This window comes from Eptatretus burgeri, chromosome 9 (assembly GCF_056783735.1).
Source record: "Eptatretus burgeri isolate ZD-2024b chromosome 9, Ebu_testis_v1, whole genome shotgun sequence".
In the NCBI taxonomy this organism is placed as follows: domain Eukaryota; kingdom Metazoa; phylum Chordata; class Myxini; order Myxiniformes; family Myxinidae; genus Eptatretus; species Eptatretus burgeri.
In genome coordinates this window covers 89680420-89701345 of record NC_140969.1, presented here as the reverse complement: position 1 = coordinate 89701345, position 20926 = coordinate 89680420, and the positions used below count along the sequence as shown (strand labels likewise).

Here is a 20926-nt window from a genome sequence, read left to right as displayed (position 1 = left end):
ACACCACTCCATTACATTAACACCGGGAGACGCGGCTGCATGCAGACACATGCCGACCGCCATCTCCCTCACATACCACTCTCTCTCACACACGGTCTCCCTTGCACTCGGCCGTTCACTCACGCATGCCACCTCCCTCGCACACGTGGCTCCACTCACTCCCGGCCTTCCACTCACTCGTGCCATTTCCCTCACACAAACCATACCACTCACACACGCGGGGGGCACTCGCCCGCGGTGTCTCATCCACACACGGCGTGCTGGGGAGCACGCCCTCCGGCACACTTACCACCACACCACTCACACACGGGACAACCACACTGGGGATTCGTGTCCCCACAAGGGTCTCCGGGGCCTCTATACCCCCCAAGCTCGGCGTGCACCCGTCCACAGCACTCCTCCCCTCGAACTCGCAAAGCACGACCGAACCCACCTGGTCGTGATTCGCCTCAAGGGGGCATACTCCCTCCCCTCGTTCCTGGAGGAGGCCATCCAGCTGCTCGCATTGGGTCTCCACCCAGTCCGCCAGCTCCCCCTCATGGTCCTCCACTACCTCTATGTGTGTGTGCGCGTCTCTAACCCCGTCCAATTCATCCTCTATCTCCCGTGTCTCTATTATTTCCGTCTCTTCCGTTATCTCCCTTGTCTCAATTATTATTTCTGTCTCTTCCCTTGTTATCTCCCTCGTGCACGTCTCCGTCACCCCAATTAGTTTTTCCCTCTCGGTCATCTTCACTGTTGCTTTCTCCGTCACCTTCACACTTCTCGCCCAACACGTCCCCCGAATTACTTTGTCCTTACCCGCCTCCACCGCGGGCTCGACAGCCGTTGCACTCCCTCCCAGCTCGTTCGCTCTCACACGTGGCGTCGCCATTTTGAGCTCCGCGGTTACTGCCTTTATGCCCGCCTGCAGGCTTCGGCCCATGTTCTGCGTCGCACCCCGCAGTTCTTTAATTTCTTCCTTCATTTTGAGTGCGTTTGTTTCCATATTCGCCTTCACTTCGTTCATTTGCTTGTTCATGCCTTTTATTTCGTTTGTGTTTGTATCCATCTTTTCGTTCATGCCTTTTATTTCGTTTTTCATTTCATTCGTGTTTGTATCCATCTTTTCTGTCATTGCCGCCAGCATGGCGCATAGCTGGGCCATGTCGGGTGCACTCAGCTGAGCCGATTCGGCAAGGATCGGGGGGTTTGGCGGAGAGGGGGAGGGGAGGTGTCATACACCGCGGCCGCCGCCGCACCTATTTCGGGCTCTGGGTTCAGTTGGGCGAGTTCGTGTTCCTGCACAACCAACATTTCCTGCATGGAGATTTCATCCTGGACCATGGATTCTACACATTCTAAATCCATTTCTAATACCCCCGGCTCCCGCTCGCCTTGAGACGCCATCTTATCTCTCGTAAAGGGTTAATTTAAATCGCTTGTAATTTGGAGGGAATCGGGGGTCGCTCCTCTCACCCCTGGACCGATTCCCGTGAATTTAGCTGGAGACAGGAGAGCCCGTTTTACCGCTCTTCGACACCAGTGCGGCGAGGAGGGGGATGAGTTTGTATCCCACTCCTGACACCAGTGTTGCGAATTCGCGCCCGCCGGCGTGCGAGCGGCCACGTAACTCGAATCGCGGCACGTCGCCCACCGGACGGACAATTCTGTCGTGACCCTCTCGGACTAACGCCGGGAACTAGTCACGGGTGGGCCTTTCGGCCTCACCACGATCGTGCCAATCGGCCCCCCCGCGTGGGATAGGGTTGTTCGCGAAATTCGACCTACCTAAGTACCCACACGGAGGGTAGACCGGGCGATCGCACCTCGCCGCAGGTCGACTTCGGACACGGGCCACTTTAAGCGACCCGTTCCGTACTATCGGGATAACCGAGCGGTGTTATCGTCAACCTCGACGGTTCCGATTAATTATCGGGCGTATTTAGCCCACGACCAACCCTTTACGTGAAGTAAGATGGAGATTCAATTAAAGAAAAGACGAAGCGAAACGGGAAAAACAGTTCAACATGAGGCACATTTATTCCGTGGCAAACGGAAAGCACACATATACAATTACAACAATTATGCACCAAAAGCAAATGTAAAAGAAACACAACAATTATGCACCAAAAGCAATTGCAACAAAAGAAACACAATGCAGATCTACTACCGACTACGTGAGCACACGGCAACACTTACACAGTTTTACTTTACAGACGGCGCCGACAACACATATACTCAAAAGCAAAAGCAAAAGGGGCCACCCTCTACGACAAGGGGGCAGACGGGCCTGGGGCCGAGACTGCGTGGAGCCTACCCGTCTTGTGATGAGCCGCAAAATGGCGTCGGTGCCCCGACTCCATGCTCCTCCGCGGGTTTCGTTGGCACTGCTTGGAATGGGGTGGGAACGGGGCCCCCTTTTCGCACTATCTCAGCGCGGGGGGAAACAGGGGGGGTTGTTGATGCTCTGGGGAAAGAGGATAGCTGGCTTGCTTGGGTCCCGCGACGAGCGACTCCACTGCGCCCTCGACCGCGTTCCCGGCTTCCCCTCTCTGCAGCTCCCTGACAGACTCCGAACCCCGACAGACCGACTCTCCTCCAGACCCGTCTTGACTGCTGCTGCCACACTTCGCCGCCGCCACACCTCTCCAACTCGCCCGAGCCCGAAACAGAAACTAACTGAATTCGCCCCGCGCTCGGCGCTTTATAGTGCGGCTGGAGAAGCCATATGCAAATTTCCGGATCAGGATGGGCTCGGGGGCGGAGCCACGCTCGCCCATTGGACGGAGGAAAAGTGGGCGTGAACCTCCCCTGATCCTCAAATTTGCATATATCGATTCTACTCCGACGCGCCTGGAGGCGGGGCCAAATCGCCCCGCGCTTAATGATTGGAGGGATCGGAAGTGGGCGTGTATCATTCCTGATCCGACTTCCCCTCGGAAAGGCCGCTTTTTGCACCCGAGGCTCGGCGCGCGTTCCGCACGAGGCCAGGACAGCCTGACGCTCGGCGCCCACAAGCGGTGCGGGAATGGCGGTAGAAGCAGGAGAGGTGAAGGTGGTGGAGGGTCTAAAGTGACGGTCCCTGGCCACGGTGATGCTTGGAATGGCGGTGATGCGATGGTTGCGAGAGCGAGTTGCGAAGGTAAAGGTCGTGGCTGTTGGCGTTGTTGTTGTTGTGAAGCGGCGTTGCGGTTGGTGGTTGTTGTGTGATGGCGGTTGAGACGTGGTTGGTTCAAAATAAAGATAGAACAGAAAAATGGCTATCTTAAAGGGTCGCAGCCCGAATGAATGACATTTATTCCCTCTAAACAACGGGTTTGGGGCTAACTACACATGTACTTACAGAGATATCTCACCTACGGGACCTGAATGGTGGTTTGCGAATTTCCTCAACCACAACAATATATTTGGGTCCATTATTGATTTATTCTATTTCTGACTCTTGAGTGACTTGAGGTTGGTGGTGGTCGTATGGCAGCTTAGCTGCCAGGATCGCTATCATTTATTGAAACGCGACTGTGTCGCTGATGCAGTGCCCCTCTACCAGAACACACACTGGAACTGTTACTCATTTTGCCGACCTCGGAAGGATGACAGGCTGAGTCAACCCCCTGGTGTATCAATTCAGCGGGCGACGGGGCTTGAACTCAGGACCCTCGGATCCCAAGCCACCACCCTAACCAATGAGCCAAAACCAGGCTACTGGAGGGTTAAAAAAATTATTATATCAAGTCACAGACGAATCAAACTTTACATTATTTTATGCATTGAACAAGAAAATGAAAATCTACAAACCAATCTGTCTGGTGGAGTCTGTCAGTGTGAACTGCCAGACAGTCAGTCCTGCCACTTGTACACAAAATAGGCCATTTTCTGGTACTTGCAAGTGGCTCAAATTTATATGGCTCAGGGCCAGAAACTCCATAGTATAACTTCCCATCATCCTCCGACTCGTCCTCGGCAATATCGGAATGAAAACACTCAATTTCATCGCCGCTGAAATCACTCTCTGATTTGCATCTTGCCATTGTTTACACGCTGTTTCCGAATGTTCACGAAGTTTTCGGAGAACGTGACGTTTACACCCTTTAGACTGCTTGGACCCCTTTACCCAAAGTCCTTTTAGACACTTTGACAGACGATGTGTTGATTTATTTGGGGGAATGCCAATCACCCTACTATGGTGAATATCCTCTGCAAGATTTCAATTGTTCGCACAGTCGGCTGATGATTGTTTGCCACACACACACACTGCCTGTGTTCCAAAATTTGCTGAACAACCAATGAATGGACTTCCCCTGAACATGTCACCTGTTGACAACAAAAAAGGAGCATGAAACAAAAAAAAACTTCCTTTCTTTCTTCTTCGTGCTCCGCCCGAAAGCAGGTTCGGTGTTGCCAAAGCAACCTCCACAGCAAGGATTACACTGGGTGGCTTGCCGTTTCCTTTGTAGTTGTAGTCTGGGCAGGAATTTGCAATTCGACCGGTGCTGGCAATATCTCACCTCCTACGTTGTGAGATACTGTGGCATCTCTCACAGATGGAAAGCCCAGTTTAACGTCCATCACATGGATGGCACACAGACTGATCCCCATCCTGCCTGCCAAACATGAGGATGACAGTTTATTGCTGGATCGAGATTCACAACCAAGTGGTGAATGCTCCTCTGTGTAGATATAACATGTATAGATATATACCATCAGTAGTTTGCTCCTGATGATTTTAAATCCTGGCATTTCATCTGAAGCACCCTGAGGTTTGCTGTAATGAAGTCACCTCCTGGAAAGTAATAGATATCGCTGAAGACAAACATGGGACCGGTAGTTGTGCCAAAATTTGCTTTTGGAATGTTCTTCATTGTCTGTGGTCATCACATGCATGTTTTATCATACCTTTGATTTGCTATGTGAAGAGCTCGTTTGAAAAAGCAATCAAATTATTATTGAACAATGACCTCCAATGCATCATCGCTGGTCCAAACAGGAACCTGCTTTCGCATTTGTAGTTTGTTTAAGCAAATAGCTTTTATTTAATTTCTATCTCCAATGGCTTTTGGCCTGATTTGACATTCCTTTTACCATCCCCGCAGTACTTTCTCTGGATCTGTTCTGCCCAGAGCCAGGAATTCCCCTTTATGGTTCTCGTTCGCCTCCTAATGGCACATTTTTTGAGATGTCAGTGATTCGATACAGTTGCCATGCCGGTCACATTCTTGTGGGTCCAGCGATGAGCACCTGCTTACGTCGTGCTCACGGAGGCCTCTCATGGCTTCCCAGTGAGCTGCCCTTGTGCCAGCGTAAGTCCATGCTGTGTGTCTGCTCTTTGGTGTCGACGGTATGCAAACCTCTGCCATCAATGATTCACAATATGCATAGATCAGACTTTGAACTCCATGCCAAATCTCACATATTGCTGAAATCCATTAATCGAAAATGTGCATAGGATCGTTTTATTCATTTGAGAAAACATGACTGGATATGAGGTTAAAAAAAATAAACGAGAGTGAAGTCGATGGCACGCCATCGCAAATCCCCACCCATCCCACCAAAAGCAAAGTTTAAGATTCCAAAAAGTTCCACCAGTTATGATATGACCAAATATCAAATTTTGAATTGAACAATCTTCTGATTTGACCCCTGTGTCTCTAAGTCCCCACCCTCTGTGGCATGAACCAGGGGTCAAATCTTTGGGTGGGGGGGGGGGGACAAAAATGACACTGCAAAGTGGGGGATAATTGAAATATTTTTTACAGGTGTGCTTTATTATTAAATTGCCCAAGTTTGAAAAAGTCAAGATTATGTGAATCAAAACATCCTGGATGTTATCATCATGGTATTAATTCGGAAAGGGTGGTGGTGGGGGTGGTTGTTCGGCGTGACATGGGACTTTGTCAACAGATTTTAATGCAAAAATATGCCTAAAGGACGCTAAAAGTACATATCTGTTTCTGGTGTTCAATCTCCGGTAAGTGACTTGAATGTCAAGATCATTATTCCAAAGCTTTTTGAAAACTATGGAGGGGGTATTGTAATTGGCTCCACCTGTGTTTTTGTCTGTCGCTGTCTGTCCATCACACTATCTCCTCCTCAAATGGTTGTGCAGAAATTCACCAAACGTGGTAGTTGTGATCACCACATAGCAAGAAGGTGTGAGAGCAGTATAATTTTTGGCTAAACCCCCTGGTGTAGGATGAAAAGGTCAAATACTGTGAAATGCAATTACAGGCACATTTTGAAATATTTTTAAATGAAACATTGTATACGCAATCAGCATTGGGAGATGCATGAAATATTGTATGATCTCTTGGATTTGACATGAGATTAATGCCCCAGAGAGTGGTGACTTTGGCGTGTGTGGCAAAACAGAAAAAAGAAATTGCACTCAAAATTTGATATTGGGTCATTCCTGGTGGACTATTTTGCCATCTTTCAACCTTGCTTTAGGTGGGAAGTGTGGGAATTTGCGATGGCATGCCATCGACTTCGCTCTCGTTTATTGTGCAACAAAATTGTGAATTTTTGTTGTTCACATACCTTTATTTTCCCAACTTTTCTTTAGTCACCACATGTCAAACTCCAGCGATTGCACATGGCCACGCGTTTGACTATAACTACACGGCCAACAGCACGCTGCTCGCGTGGTGCACTAGTGGCTTGCACCTTTCATATCCCGCTGCGAGCGCTAGTCGGGCAACTTGTCTCTCCAACGGATCTTGGGATGTGCTGCCGACTTGCAGAGGTGTTGTGTTTTGCCTGTTCAGAAGTACTTTGCTTGCTTTTCACTCCTCTGTGACCTCCTGACCTTCTTCCCCACCCCCTCATATAATCTGTCATTTTTGTTCTTGTAATTTGTATTGCTGTTATTTCTTTCATCTTATTACTGCTCTCTCTCTTCTCATTTTATATATTTAATCTCTCTTGCTCTTTGTCTTTTCAGCAGCAACCCCGCAATTATTTTGCCCACTATTTATACCAAACTTCCTGCACCCCATTCTTCTTCATCCTTTCAATTCCTCCCACACCAGGTTGTGAAACCCCTCTTCCTGTCAGCCACAGCTGGTTGAGTGAAAATGTCTCTCTGAATGGCACATATCCAGTCGGTTCTTCTATACTGTACACATGCTACCCAGGATACAGCATGCACGGAGCACAGCGAATTTCCTGCACCAAACACCTCACTTGGTCTCAGGAGCCCCCGACATGCCTCCCTTCACAGTGTACGTCATCCCACACAGTACCCATTGTACCTCTCTGTTAAACACAACGTAGCCTATCTTTGACGAATATACCAGATAGACAAGATGACAGGCAGGAACAATGGCAAATGCGGAAGGAAAGGTTGAGACACGATAAACAGGAAACTTAGGTGGAGAAATAGAATAAGACAAAAAGTCAAATGAGAAGTGACTTTTGATGACCATGTCCAAAATATAAAGTTCAGTTTTTTTCTTTCCTCAGTAATACTTATATTCTTCTTCTTTAATGGCCACAATTATTGCTATGTTTTTGTGGGATTATTGCTATGGGGGATGTTTTGGCCAAAGTCTATCACTAACTGGCTGGTCATGCCTGACGTTCTATGAAGGTCTGGACAGTAATTTGTTCAGTGTGCCGATGATGGCTCGCCTACTCTTCATGAAAGATACCGTGGGGTATTTAACGTTTCTTATTTTATTTTTAAAATAAATATTTTCAAACGTGAATGCCTCAATATAATCTAGCCTGGGTAAGTGTCTGTACCTCAAGATTGCAGGACATCCTGTTGGCCTTCAGTAACATTTGCATTGAAAAGGAAAATTTATGACGAGTAATTTTGGTCTGCAATATATAGCAGGCTTGGATCCACCATCAGGACTTGTGGGTGGGGATATGGCAGCTACCCCTCTCACACCGGGCAACACTTTTTATGAAATAATAAAATTTGCTTCTCCACTTTCTTCAGCAATATTAACAATGCGGCTAACAATTCCATTTCTGGCATCAACCAAAGCCAAGCTGTTTTGTGAAACCCCGACAGAAATTTAAAGTCAGCATTATTTTGCATAAACGAAACATTAGCATTAATGAAATGCGCATAAACAGAACACTTTGTAACATTGGCTTTCTTTCCCAATTATTAGTCTTCGACGAGCGGTTACAGACTCAAACTCCTGATAAAACTGTCCATTACAAAAATGAGTTTTAGGAACCGAGAGTTTTTTTCCCCCCCCCTTCCCATGTTTGCCATGAACTCAGAAGCGAACGTGTCATAAACTGGACCAAGACACCCACGCGTGTTTGTTAATTTTTATTTTATTATGATCGGCCATCGGTCTCAAAAGTGGCGATTACATGCATTGCAGACAGAATTCGTAAACAGATTCCGTAAACAGATTCGCTTATAAATAGTTGAACACGCCCCCCCGCCCCCCCCCCCGAGCTGCCTCCTTCCAGGCTTTCTTTCCCAAATTTAGCATTGTTTACATTTTGATGTATTATGTTGTAAACAGACATGCATGCAGTCCTGAGATCAATCGCTCGATCAGCTCTTGCCTGATTATGAATGGAGATGTGTCCAGCTTGGCAATAATTGAATCCCGTTTAAATGCTGAATTCACTCCTCCCCCCCCCACTCCCCCTTTGTAATTGGATTAATGTTACTTTGTTTAGAGAAGCTCATTTACGTGAGAAGGAATTTAAGAATATGATGACATACCATACCTCTGCATTAATGGCTAAAGAATGATTGTCCAATTAAGTTGCATGGGTTTCAAAATTAGGATTGTGGTATCATAATGTTATTCTGGCCCTTCATCATTAAACCCATGATGATTACAACTACTTTTCGCTATGGAGGACACATTTGTAAATTGATGAAAGATATATTGGCATTGTGGAAATTCAAAAACTGATGTTAGGTGTTGGGCCTAAAACAAGTGATCTTGTCAGTAACTTGAGTGGAAATGTCAGAAGAGGCTTTTATATACCTTGGTGAGATGTATTCGACTGGAAGTGTCCATGTTATTGGTTACGTCTGTTGGTGCACTTGATAATTTTTAATGCTCAGTATGAAGCTGAAATTTTTCATACAACCTCAATGTGAGTGAAGTTGAGTCAAGAAAGTGCTTATTACATTTTGGTGCAATTATATATTTGAACATTTATGGTTGCAGCTTCAGTGAATGCAGTTTTTAACAAGTCGAGAACGCTGAGGAAAAGGAAGGTTAAAATGGCACACTGCTTCAAGGAGGGTGAAGGAACAGCTGATTAAATTTTGTTGCATTTCCAAAATTGTACCAGGAATGTCTCAGCTTGGTGTACACAAGAGGGCTAGGGAGTTTGGCTTTCCTTCCCCCCACCCCACCCCGCCCCGTCCCGCCCCGCCCCGCCCCCTTGCATGTGATCCTGAGCAGAAGGCGAGCTATTTGGCAAACCAGTGAGGAGAAAGCTAGCGAGCAAGTACACATTCCTGTGGGCATTTACCTTCTTGGCACAACTCCTTAGAGTGCCTTCGCTGACCCCTGCCTGACAAGCAGCCATGGTCCCTGGGGGAAAGCCATATGGCTGGCTTTAACCAAAATTTGCTTGACAAAAAGGGCAAAACTGTTGCAAAAGGACTAATAGGACACGGACCTTTTCAAGGTAGAGTCTAAAGTCTGCATGGCCACACTCAGCAGCCAAGTGTGTGTCAAAAAGAATAAAGACTGCGCCTTCTCCAGTTCGCAAGAGGATCTCATCCTCACAATGAGAGCTCAATACCGAAGCAAAAAACTGAAGAGGTGCTGCCTCCCTTGAAACCAACAAGAGATGAGCTTCAGACAAACAGAAGACATTTAAATGAGGTGAGCTGGAGCATAGAGGAGAAGGAGACCATCCTCAACTGTAAAGTATATTCTGCACATGAGGCATGGGGGATGCACAGAAAGGGGGAGTGTTTCATGGACCAACTGAAGAAGTCAAGATTATCCACCAAAGCAGAAAGAGTCCTTAATAAGTTTACCACGGTAGCATCACCAGTTTAAAAGTGCTTATCCAAAGAGAGCCAAACAAAAAGCAGTTAGAGAGGAAAGAAATAACCACAGAACAAAACAAAATGGATGTTGCTGTGGGTTATGGAATATGCCAGACGAAAGGGCATAATGTGAGAACATGCAAACACATGGGAGCAGATTTTTTGAAAACACTGCCATTGTAATGATCACGCTGTTAGAACAATGAAAGCAGCAAGAAAAAAACAGAAAACATTCACAGAGGAAGAAACAAACTTGAGAAGAACAGGTCAAAGAGGAGAATGGAGAAATTGTTCCATCTCCAACAAATTGAGAATTTCCACCAATGCCACAATGGATGAATATGACATACACTTGGGATGAAATTCCCACAGCACAAACTTTCAAAGAAGGAACACCCAACAGACTGCGATGGAGCTGCACATCAAATGGAGGAACCGGATGCAAGTGCAGTGCCACAAGAGGAACTGGGACACTGGTCTTTGAGAAGCAGAAGGCAATGAGAACCTCGTCACAATAACAGAAAGAGAAGCTGTGTGACAGGACGGGAACTCTGACAATTGCTCGACACCGAAAGCCCAGCAGCAGGGCCAGAGTACAACAGAAGGAAATGGTGCAGAGAGATATAAAGATATAGATATCCAGCTGGCTAACCCAGACCAGATGACACAGAGACAGAAGCGATACGAGTAAGAACACTCAATTGATAATGAGAAAGACTAGGAAAAACAGCAGAGTGGAGAATAGGAGGAAAATGAGGATGATTGAGCAGCATAGGTTGGATAGAGATGAAGAAGTAGCCTATAAAATAGAGATGAGATGACATTGATACCACTCGGGGAAAGCCCACCACTCTAACGAATAGAAAACAACAAAAGGACAAAAATACAAGGAAGAAGAACCAAGCGTGCACTCAAAAAAATCGATACCAAAATCATCCCCCTTGAATAAATTAATACGCCAGACCCCACAAATAAAAACGAAACACCATCAATGGAAAGAAAGACTCGAGGGACGGAGAGAACAACTGAGAAAGTAAAAAGAAAATAGAAAAATTAAAGAAGGGGAACGGAAGTCCGAAGTCAAAGAGAAGGATCCAAAATATATTTTAGAAAAAATTTCAACTGGTGTTTTGCAGACGGTGATGTACTACAGTGTGCTGTTCCTCAGACGGACGTTAAACTGGGTGTCCTGTCTGATAGCATTAGTTTGCCAATGGTAATGATCCCACAGTGTCTTTCACAAAGAGTCGTCAAGTTATCAACAACACCCTGAACAAATTACAAATTCATGCTAAACTGTAGTTGAAAGTTAGGCCTCGCTGGTCGGCCAGGCCAAAAACTTTCTCTGGCTGATCCCACTCGAAGATGGGTATAATTAAGGCTGTTAAAATAGTAGTCACAATAGTACTTTTGAATCAAGACAACTGTACTAACGAGAGGATCAAAATGGCGAGAATATCCTGTGATCACAAACAACCTGAGTGAACAGCAACACCAATATCCACACTGAAATGATCAATGCTATTATAATCAGAATGACACTCGGTAGAGCGCATACCAACACCAGGCTGAACAGTTTACATTTTGTAACCCACTGATAGGCTGGATCTGGTCGTCACCAAAATCGAATCGCTTCGTCCTTGTCACACCCCCAACCTGTCCAAGTTTCGTGCGAATCCGCCCATAACTTTTTGAGATATCCTGCTCACATACAAATAAATGGGTGAAAACCATCCGCCTTTGATAGAGGTAATAACAGACATTTCTCGTACACTACAGATTGTTTCATTCCTCTTCCTAATGTTCTTGTATAGTCAGTAAAGTTGATTTCTGATATATTCTTGGTGAACACAGTTGGGTATCTCACGATTATTAGTTTTTATCCCCCGCCACGTGGCGGAAGGGGGATATTGTTAATTACTGTACTGAGAAGACAACACAACTCATTTGAAATGTATGGCTCACAAATATGGGTTCAATTTCTGGAGCTATATTGGAGTTGCAGCATCAGTCTCTTTTCTGTGACCATGTGTTTTTTCAGATAAAGTTCCATTTGATTGTATAATTTCCTTTTCATGTCGATGTTCAGTTGGATAAGACCAAAAAAAGAAAATTGGCACAATCAAAATGATGAAAACTTCACAGTGTTAACCTTTCCATCAAATCTAATGTGCCCATCAATTTCACAAATACCCAAATGATGAATCCTAAAAATATAAATGGTTGGTTGCTTTTGATCCACATATGCAGTATTTTCCATGATGACACTTGGTTTTGACTGAAAAGAAAAATGTCTGTGCTGTGATGCAGTCTGCACAGTACCCAAGCCACCTGAAAATGGCTACTTCCTGTGTCACCCATCGCCATGTGACCGATACGTGTCACGTACAGTGCTGGAATACTATTGCCGCTCGGGGTACACGCTCAAGGGAGATTACAAGTTTCACACTTGCCAGGACGGGGTCTGGTCTCCCCCACTTCAGGTCTCCTGTTTGCCCTCCCAGGGTGAGTCTCCTGATTTCCTTGCATGCTACTGTCATTTTAGTTGTTGAGCAACTAAGGATTGGGTCTAAACAAGAAAATTACTGGATCAAACGTGCGAACAGATATTTGCTTCCCCAATATCAGAAATAGCCTACCACAATCGTCCCCCACCCCCCCACCCCCAGCCTCCCAATGTCTGCAGGGTATACGCGGTCCACCATCAACCTCATTCTGGTGTTACTCCCAAAATCCAGAATCGCTGTTTTCCTCCACTCATTTGTTCCTCTTACCCCCCCCCCACCTCTGGAACCAACTTCCGCATTCTCTTCCTTCTAGGTCTTCAAGACAGCTGTTCAACACCATTATCTCTTCTCCTCCCATTAACCCCCCCCCCCACCTCCTTCCACGTTTCCAGTTTTTAGCTCGCCTAGAACCTTGTTCCGTGGATCTAATGGGATGGCGCGTTGTCTGTCCGTCCGTCTGTCTACATACACTTGCAACGTCTCTGAAACTACACATATGATTTCAGTGAAACTTTACCACAACGTTCATCACCGTGTATGTACCAAAGTTTTTTTCATGGCATAAAAAATAAAATTGGGCCCTAAGGGGATCTTCAGGGGTTGCCCCCCAAAGTAGGTAATTGCTTTATTTTCAGAAACTCCACATGCAATTCTGTTTAAATTTGACCACAACCTTTGTCACCCATGATGCACCAAAGTTTCTTCATGGCATAAAGAAAATCATGATCTGAGGGGGTTGACAGAGAGAGTTTACAGGGGGATTGCCCCCTAAGGAGTTATTTGTTTTCTTCTCAGAAACTCCACATGCAATTGCGACAAAATTTGACCACAACCTTCATCACCTGTGATTTACGAAAGATTGTTCATGGCATTAAAAAAGTCGGGGTCTAGGGGGTTTACAGGGGTGGTTGGTTGCTCACCCAAATTTGCATTTGCTTTCTTCTCTGAAACTGCACACACAATTCTGATGAAACCCCACCGCAGCCTTCATCACCCGTGATGTACCAAAATTTGTTCATGACATTAGAAAATCTGGGTGTAAGGGGGATTGCCCCCTAAAATATGTATTTGCTTTCTTCACACAAAAAAATGTAAACTACACACACAGTTTTGATGACACTTGACCACAACCTTCATCACTCGTGATGTACCAAAGTTTGTTCATATTAGATTTCCATGTTTATCTTATCCAAGTGAGTGCCCAGGGGTATTGTCCCTATGTGTATTCCTTCCTTAGTTTGCTTCTATGTCCATCTTGTTTATCTTGTCCACCATATGCATCCCCTCCTGCCCCTCATTCCTCCCCACACCCAATGTCTTCTTCTATTTTGTCCCTCACCCCTGCTGTTGGTGTGTTTCCCCTCTATCTTTCTGCTGTTCCTTTTGTTCTGTTACGTCCTGATCCATTCTATGTTCTAGCTCCTCCCCAAGCCGAGACTTTAAATTAAAAAAGAAAAAGAACAACAGATAGACTGCAATACATTGGATGAGTGATCAGTTTTAAGGGACTGAAACTGGTACCAAAAAGCAAGAGTTAGACTTTCTACCTGAGATGTAGGTTGTTAAGGGTTGACCGAGTGTTTACGTCGTCATTAATTTTTAGAAATCGACTGGTGTTTGTGATCATGTTTTTATGAAAGAAATCTTAACCCCCCCCACCTCCACCCCCAAAAAAGTCTCATCTTCCAAAAAAAAAAAAAAATAACTACATCTCTGCGATCACAAACCAATCGCTAAGTGTAAGCCTCCCGCGGCTTACCCTTGGTGATCATCACCTGCAATCCAATGATGGTATATTTTGTTCAGACCACCATATGACCTTAACCTTCAACGTTTAGTAATGGTGCGTAAATTTAGAAAATGTGTCCGAATGTACAATTTTTCCAAAAAACTCAACATGAAAATTCGAGGAAAAATTATTCAAGTTATGATCAAAACGGTGTTTTTTGTTAATGAGGTCACAGTCCGAAAAAAGTAGTTTGACACTAATCAAATATCAGGTGCACAGCTTTAGTTCAGGTACACTGTTGTGATGCAAGAAAATCTTGGAAGGCCAAGTGGTCTTTGAGATTCTGCATTGGCAAAATTGAGCGATGACAAAAATATGTTGTTTTTTTTTCAGACTGCCATTTGACCTTGACCTTCAACCAGGAGGGGTACAATGTAAATAAAGCATAAATGCGGCTTGCTCTAAGCTATCTAGAGAGGACAATTTCGTTCTGATCAGACAAATCTTCATCAAGTTGTGGTGAAAAATGTTTGAATGTCTATAATTACGTCATGACCTTAAAATTAGGTCAAAGTCCAACAAAACTATGCCAACCCCGCATACTTTGATTCCCATTGTTGATGCAAAATTGCACTCAGAAAATTCCAGCCGGATCCGAGATGCAGCTTGAACATTGGGAGTGTTGTGAATGCAGGAAAAAAAATCTTTCTTTCGAAATGGTGGTTTAGTACTCCTTGGGGGTTGAAGAAAGTCTACCCTTTTGGGGTAGGCTTAATTAAAACAAATACTCAAATGGGGCTCAGCATGGCCGATTGTATAATGTTCAGAAAGTCCAACATCTTTGAACTTCCATAGTAGATAATGCTATACCTCAAAATACTCTTCTGCAGCATAGACTTCATCATTGCCCTCAGATCCATCATATGCATTGTTCTTTCAGTTTTGGAAACGGCAAGTAGTCCAAAAGGTCCAAATCTGTGACTCCAGAGGATACAGAAGAGCTTTTGTACTGCTATTGAGGTTGTGGGCCTTATTAAAAGTAGAGGAAAGGAATTGTGTGCGATAACTGGTGCTTTTCCCTTGAGAAGCAATCTTTATTGACCGGGTTTTGCATCTGCTACTTTGATTTTCTTTCTTTTTGTTAATTGAGAATTGTCAGCGCCAGTTATTGTATTTATCGTCTCATAATTACTCCATCGGAATCGCAAGCGATGTGTTCTCACCTGAGGTTTTGGTTCAGAGTGTTCGTGTTCTTTTTATCATCTCCACAACATCTGGTGAGAGATCTGATCTTCAATCGGCATTCTGCGACCCTGTACTGTGCTCACCACTTATTTGATCGGGTTTAAATTTTCAATGATGGTATATGGAATGCTTAGCCTGTCATGTCAGGACTGCAGAGAGTTGTAAACCTCTGATCACTCCAAAAAATATATACATTTTCCACCTGTGCAATATCATAAGCACCATTGCAATGTCGAGGTGATCACTCCTGGGAACAACATTCACGTTTTCCTGTTGGTCTACTTCGGTTCTTAATTGTTGCATGAGTGGCATCCGACCAGTCGGTATGGATTTCTTGCAGTGCTCGCGTTTCCTTGTCCAATACGTGCTAGTTTTTCAATCTCGTCCATTTGTTTTTGATATCTTGGCCTTCCACCAGTTAATTTTGGTGTGGATCCCAAATTAAAAGTTAATGCTTGTGAACTGAATTATATCATTTAATTAAAAAAAACAAAAACTTTTGCTCCAGCAATTTGACATCCAGTTTAGGCTCAAATTCTATTTGGCAACTATTAAATGAATATAACAGCTGTCTGAACCTCATCCTCTGATTTAAATTGATGATTACATTGATTTTGATGCAAATTATGTTGGTGACATTTATACCCTCCCATGATGATGCCTTTTAGAGACCTTGGCAGTTCACAGAGACTCTGCAACATCACCTTGGGCGATAGTTGCAGCGACGGCAAGCTCAGTTGTGCTCATATTGCTTCTCATTATGCTACTTGTCCTGCTCCAGCCAAGGCTCAAATCCCTTCGGCATAACAGGCAAGACACTGATTATTCCATGAAGCTCTGTGTTCATTTTTGCAGTTGGTTTTGCATGGTTTTCACAGCCATTGTAGACCAAATTTCCAGGAAGGACAAAAGTTGTTTTCCAGGACTTTTAATATGCATGTTTTATGTACAAATGTTATTGTATTTTCTGATGTCACTTGTACGTGAATTTCCAAAAAAAAAAAAAAATTATCGTCCAGGCTACTGCATTTTTTTTTTGATAGAACAAATAAATATAGATGAATGCTTGGATTATATTCAGGAAAACGTACAATAAATATAAATGGAGTACAACTGAAGTACAACTATATACGTAATGCTCCAAGCTCCAAATGCATGAAATTGCTCCAAGCTCCTAATATGAAAACTATAGGATTTACAAAAGTGATGTATACAGTGATTTGTAGCTATGAGAGGCATTCGATCATGAGTTCCCATCGTGTGCTGCCTTTTTGGCTTCTGGTTGCATCATTGGTTAAGGCCCGGTCACACCTTGACGTTTTAGCCAGCGATGGCAACGTATTAAAATGTATGTAAAACGCTGGCTTACGTTGAACTTTTGATGTTTTTTTTAAAGATTCGGGCGTATTCATAGCGACTTGGTCTTATGTATAACGCATTGGTAACGAACGTTTCGTTGTGTTATAGATAACTTATACCAACGAATGCTGAACCTGTTGGCGGCCTTCACAACCGATGCCCAACGATAGTCTAACTGAGGCATAGTGCGTTGCACGCATCGCCGACGATGTCGTGACGTAGCCTATTAAAAGGCTGACGCACAACGATTCGAATCATAACTGCCGTAGAAATGGAAGTGTCAACATCGCGGTCACACCTTGGCGATCTTGCCAGCGTATGCCGACCTAAGAAAATTGTGTCTAAAACGTTGGGGCACGTCAAATACGGTATGAGTAAGTTTGGTATACGTGAGTACAACGCTAAAGTACGCTATCATACGTCGTAGTAAGTAGAGTACGTCAAGAAATTTTAAACATGTTCAAAATTTTACGACGTACTCGGCGTATGACACACGTTCCGCATGCGATGGGGATAAGTTTTACACACGTCCACAAAGGCTGCTTATTAGCTACTCATAAGTCGAAACACGTCGCGGTAATGTCTTTTTTACGCGAAACTTATTTCTAACTTTTATGTTTGACGTGCTTTGAACCAATTCTTTACGTAGTCCCAACACACATCGACGTATGTAGACGTATTCCAATGACGTCTTCCGGTCGACAAAAAAAAAAAAAATTAACGTGTTTCTAGCTTACAACTGCCATATAAAGACGTGTTCCCAGCGATTTTGGGAATTGGTATATAAAAATGCTGCTCAGAAAAGGGGAACCCAACAGTGTTTTCGAGTCCTTTTTGAGTCGATGTCCATGTCAGCAGTATTAGTATCAGTATTAGTATTAGTATTAGTATTAGTATTTTTAGTAGTTTGTTCATGTTGGCAGTAGTAGGCGAGTGTGAGGGGGAGGGTGTGGGTTATGATGGATCCTCCTTGCGTCCGCGTGTCCACGGGTAGGAGACATCTTTGCACCATTGTTCGAAGTTCTTTGCGGCTAATTTTTTATGGGGCTTTTTCAACAATGAGCTATAGCTTGTTTTTACGATTTAGGTCTATTCATAACGGGTTGGACAAATGCACAATGAACTAATAATGTGCATAGAGCGCTTTGATTACTTATAGATACGATATACCAACGAATAATTATCGTGAAGCCGGCGTTCACAAACTATGCTCAACGATAGCCTAACTTATCCATATCGTGCGGCAGTTTATCTTTGCCGGTGACGTGGGGTTTGCAATTCATAGGCTGCCACTCAACGATTTAAATGGCTGCATCTCCACTATTGAAAGTAGATGCTTGCGCTCAACAATTGGATTTTTTTACACTCAACGACTTTTAAACGGTACCACTCAGCTATTTTCATTGTTTACAATGAACGATTTAAATTGCTGTCACTCGCCTTTGTTTTTGACGCTGGGGTTTGGAAATTTGAAGCGTTTCTTCTGAACGTGTTAAAACGCTCAAACTCGACTATTTTAAATAGACGCTGCTGATGGACAATTGGAATCATAGCCAAGCTAGACATCGAAGTGTGAACATCCTCGTCATGCCGAAGAAAAGTTTGAAGAATGCTGCAAATAAGTGTCCTGGCTGTGGCCGTGGACGCTGACGCAAGGACGATCCATTATACCGACGTCTTTCAGCCTATGAGTAACTTAAAAGTTACGTCTGTCGATGTGTGGCAACGATCGCGTAACGTGCCAACAACACGTTAATCATAGGTTAGAAATAAGTTTCGGGTAAGCTAAACATTACCTCGGCGTGTCTCAACTTATGATTAACTTACAAGTAGCATGTGTTGACGTCTGTCAACGATCGCAGACCGTGCATACAACTTGTGGCCAGCGTAGCAGAACGTGTGAGTCATACGCCGGCATACGTCGTGAAATTTCAAGCATGAAAAAATTTGAGGACAACCAAAAAGTACAACGTTTAAAGCCAATGTACAACGATGTATGGCAGTGTTTTTCAGCGTGCTCTCAATGTTATCAAAACTTACCCATAACGTATTCAACGTGTGCCAGCGTTTTAGAAAAAAAATTCAAAAATCGGCATACGTTGGCTAAAACGTCAAGGTGTGACCGGGCCTTTAGGGGCGCGGCTATGCCGCTGATACAGTGCCCCGATTACCAGTATACTGGTGCTCATTTCGCCGACCTCAGAAGGATAACAGGCTGAGTCAACCCCCTGGTGTTAATTCAGTGGCCCACGGGGCTTGAACTCAAGACCTTCGGATCCCAAGCCATCACACTAACCACTAGGCCAACACCAGACTGATAATATGAGCGAGGAAAGCGAAAAAAAACAAAAACTCGTTAAATCGGTCTGGCCTGTTCCAAGTCAAGGCATGGTTGAGCAGGCCAAAAACATGGAGGCTTCAGACCCTAGAAAGAAAGGATACTCCTTAAGACCCCATAGTGAGTGGTTACCGAGGATGCATCTGATAAAGGTTATAATTAAATAAGGCCATTGATCATCTTCAAAAGGGGTGTTTTAATTAACCCAAACACCCAATTTTCACTCCTGCACTTCCTTGGAGTTTTCTTTGAATGCAAGCAAAGTTTCATGCTGCTAGGTTTCATGGTTTCGGAGTTATGGAGGAGACACACTGACAATTAGGATAGATATATGTAAATTGACACCTCCCATGCTCTTCCAGCCGAGGAAGCTTCATAAAGCAACCAAGAAGGCCGATACAAGGTAAGAGCCTGTAGGCCTTCTTGGTTGCTTTGTGCAGCTTATTCGGCTGGAAGAACATGGGAGGTGTCAATTTATTCATATAATCCTCGCCACCTGGGTTTAGTTAATTCGGTGAGAGCTGATTGGCTCCTCCCTCCATTTACAGGTGAGAGATGTGGGTGGGTCTTTATATATATATATATATATATATATATATATGTATATATATATGTATATATGTGTATATATATATATATATATATGTATATATGTATATATATATATATATACATATATACATATATATATATATATATATATACATATATACATATATATATACATATATATATATATATATATATATATATATATATATATATACATATATATATATATATATATATATATATATATATATATATATATATATATATATATATATATATATATATATATATATATATATATATATATATATATATATATATATATATATATATATATATATATATATATATACATATATATATACATATATATATATATATATATATATATATATATATATATATATATATATATATATATATATATATATATATATATATATATATATATATATATATATATATATATATATATATATATACATATATATATATATATATATATATATATATATATATATATATATATATATATATATATATATATATATATATATATATATATATATATATATATATATATATATATACATATATATATATACATATATATATATATATATATATATATATATATATATATATATATATATATATATATATATATATATATATATATATATATATATATATATATATATATATATATATATATATATACATATATATATATATATATATATATATATATATATATATATATATACATATATACATATATATATATATATACATATATATATATATATATATATGTATATATATATATGTATGTATATATATATATATATATATGTATATATATATATATATATGTATATATATATATATATATATACATACATATACATTTATCTAATCAGGTCAGGTATGGGAGCATGCACCGGAGCAACGTGTTGCGGTATCCACTTTCTGCCGGTACTCCAGGAGCCTCCGTTTGGCCATTCCCCAGGCAGATGCCTGGTCCATCCCCATCTCCTTGAGGTGCCGATCAACCTACCGCAATGATGAAGCTAATATGTATGTATATGTATATATATATATATATATATATATATCTATATATATATATATATATCTATATATATATATATATATATATATATATATATATATATATATATATATATCTATATATATATATATATCTCTATATATATATA

At 42.5% G+C, this 20926-nt stretch overlaps 1 protein-coding gene across 11 annotated transcripts in view; it reads left to right on the top strand.

Annotated features, from left to right (window-relative positions):
* Window positions 1-20926, top strand: part of LOC147020588 (sushi domain-containing protein 4-like) — a 57503-nt gene that overhangs the window by 23917 nt on the left and 12660 nt on the right. For 7 of the 11 annotated variants that reach the window (XM_085896059.1, XM_085896057.1, XM_085896061.1 and 4 more), the window contains exons 3-7: window positions 5073-5279; window positions 6542-6721; window positions 7008-7199; window positions 12284-12478; window positions 16123-16264. In XM_085896059.1, coding sequence (XP_085752185.1) covers window positions 5073-5279; window positions 6542-6721; window positions 7008-7199; window positions 12284-12478; window positions 16123-16264 — 916 coding nt within the window. The remainder of the gene's footprint in view (window positions 1-5072; window positions 5280-6541; window positions 6722-7007; window positions 7200-12283; window positions 12479-16122; window positions 16265-20926) is intronic. The other 4 variants (XM_085896067.1, XM_085896065.1, XM_085896064.1 and 1 more) reach the window with 1 other exon arrangement.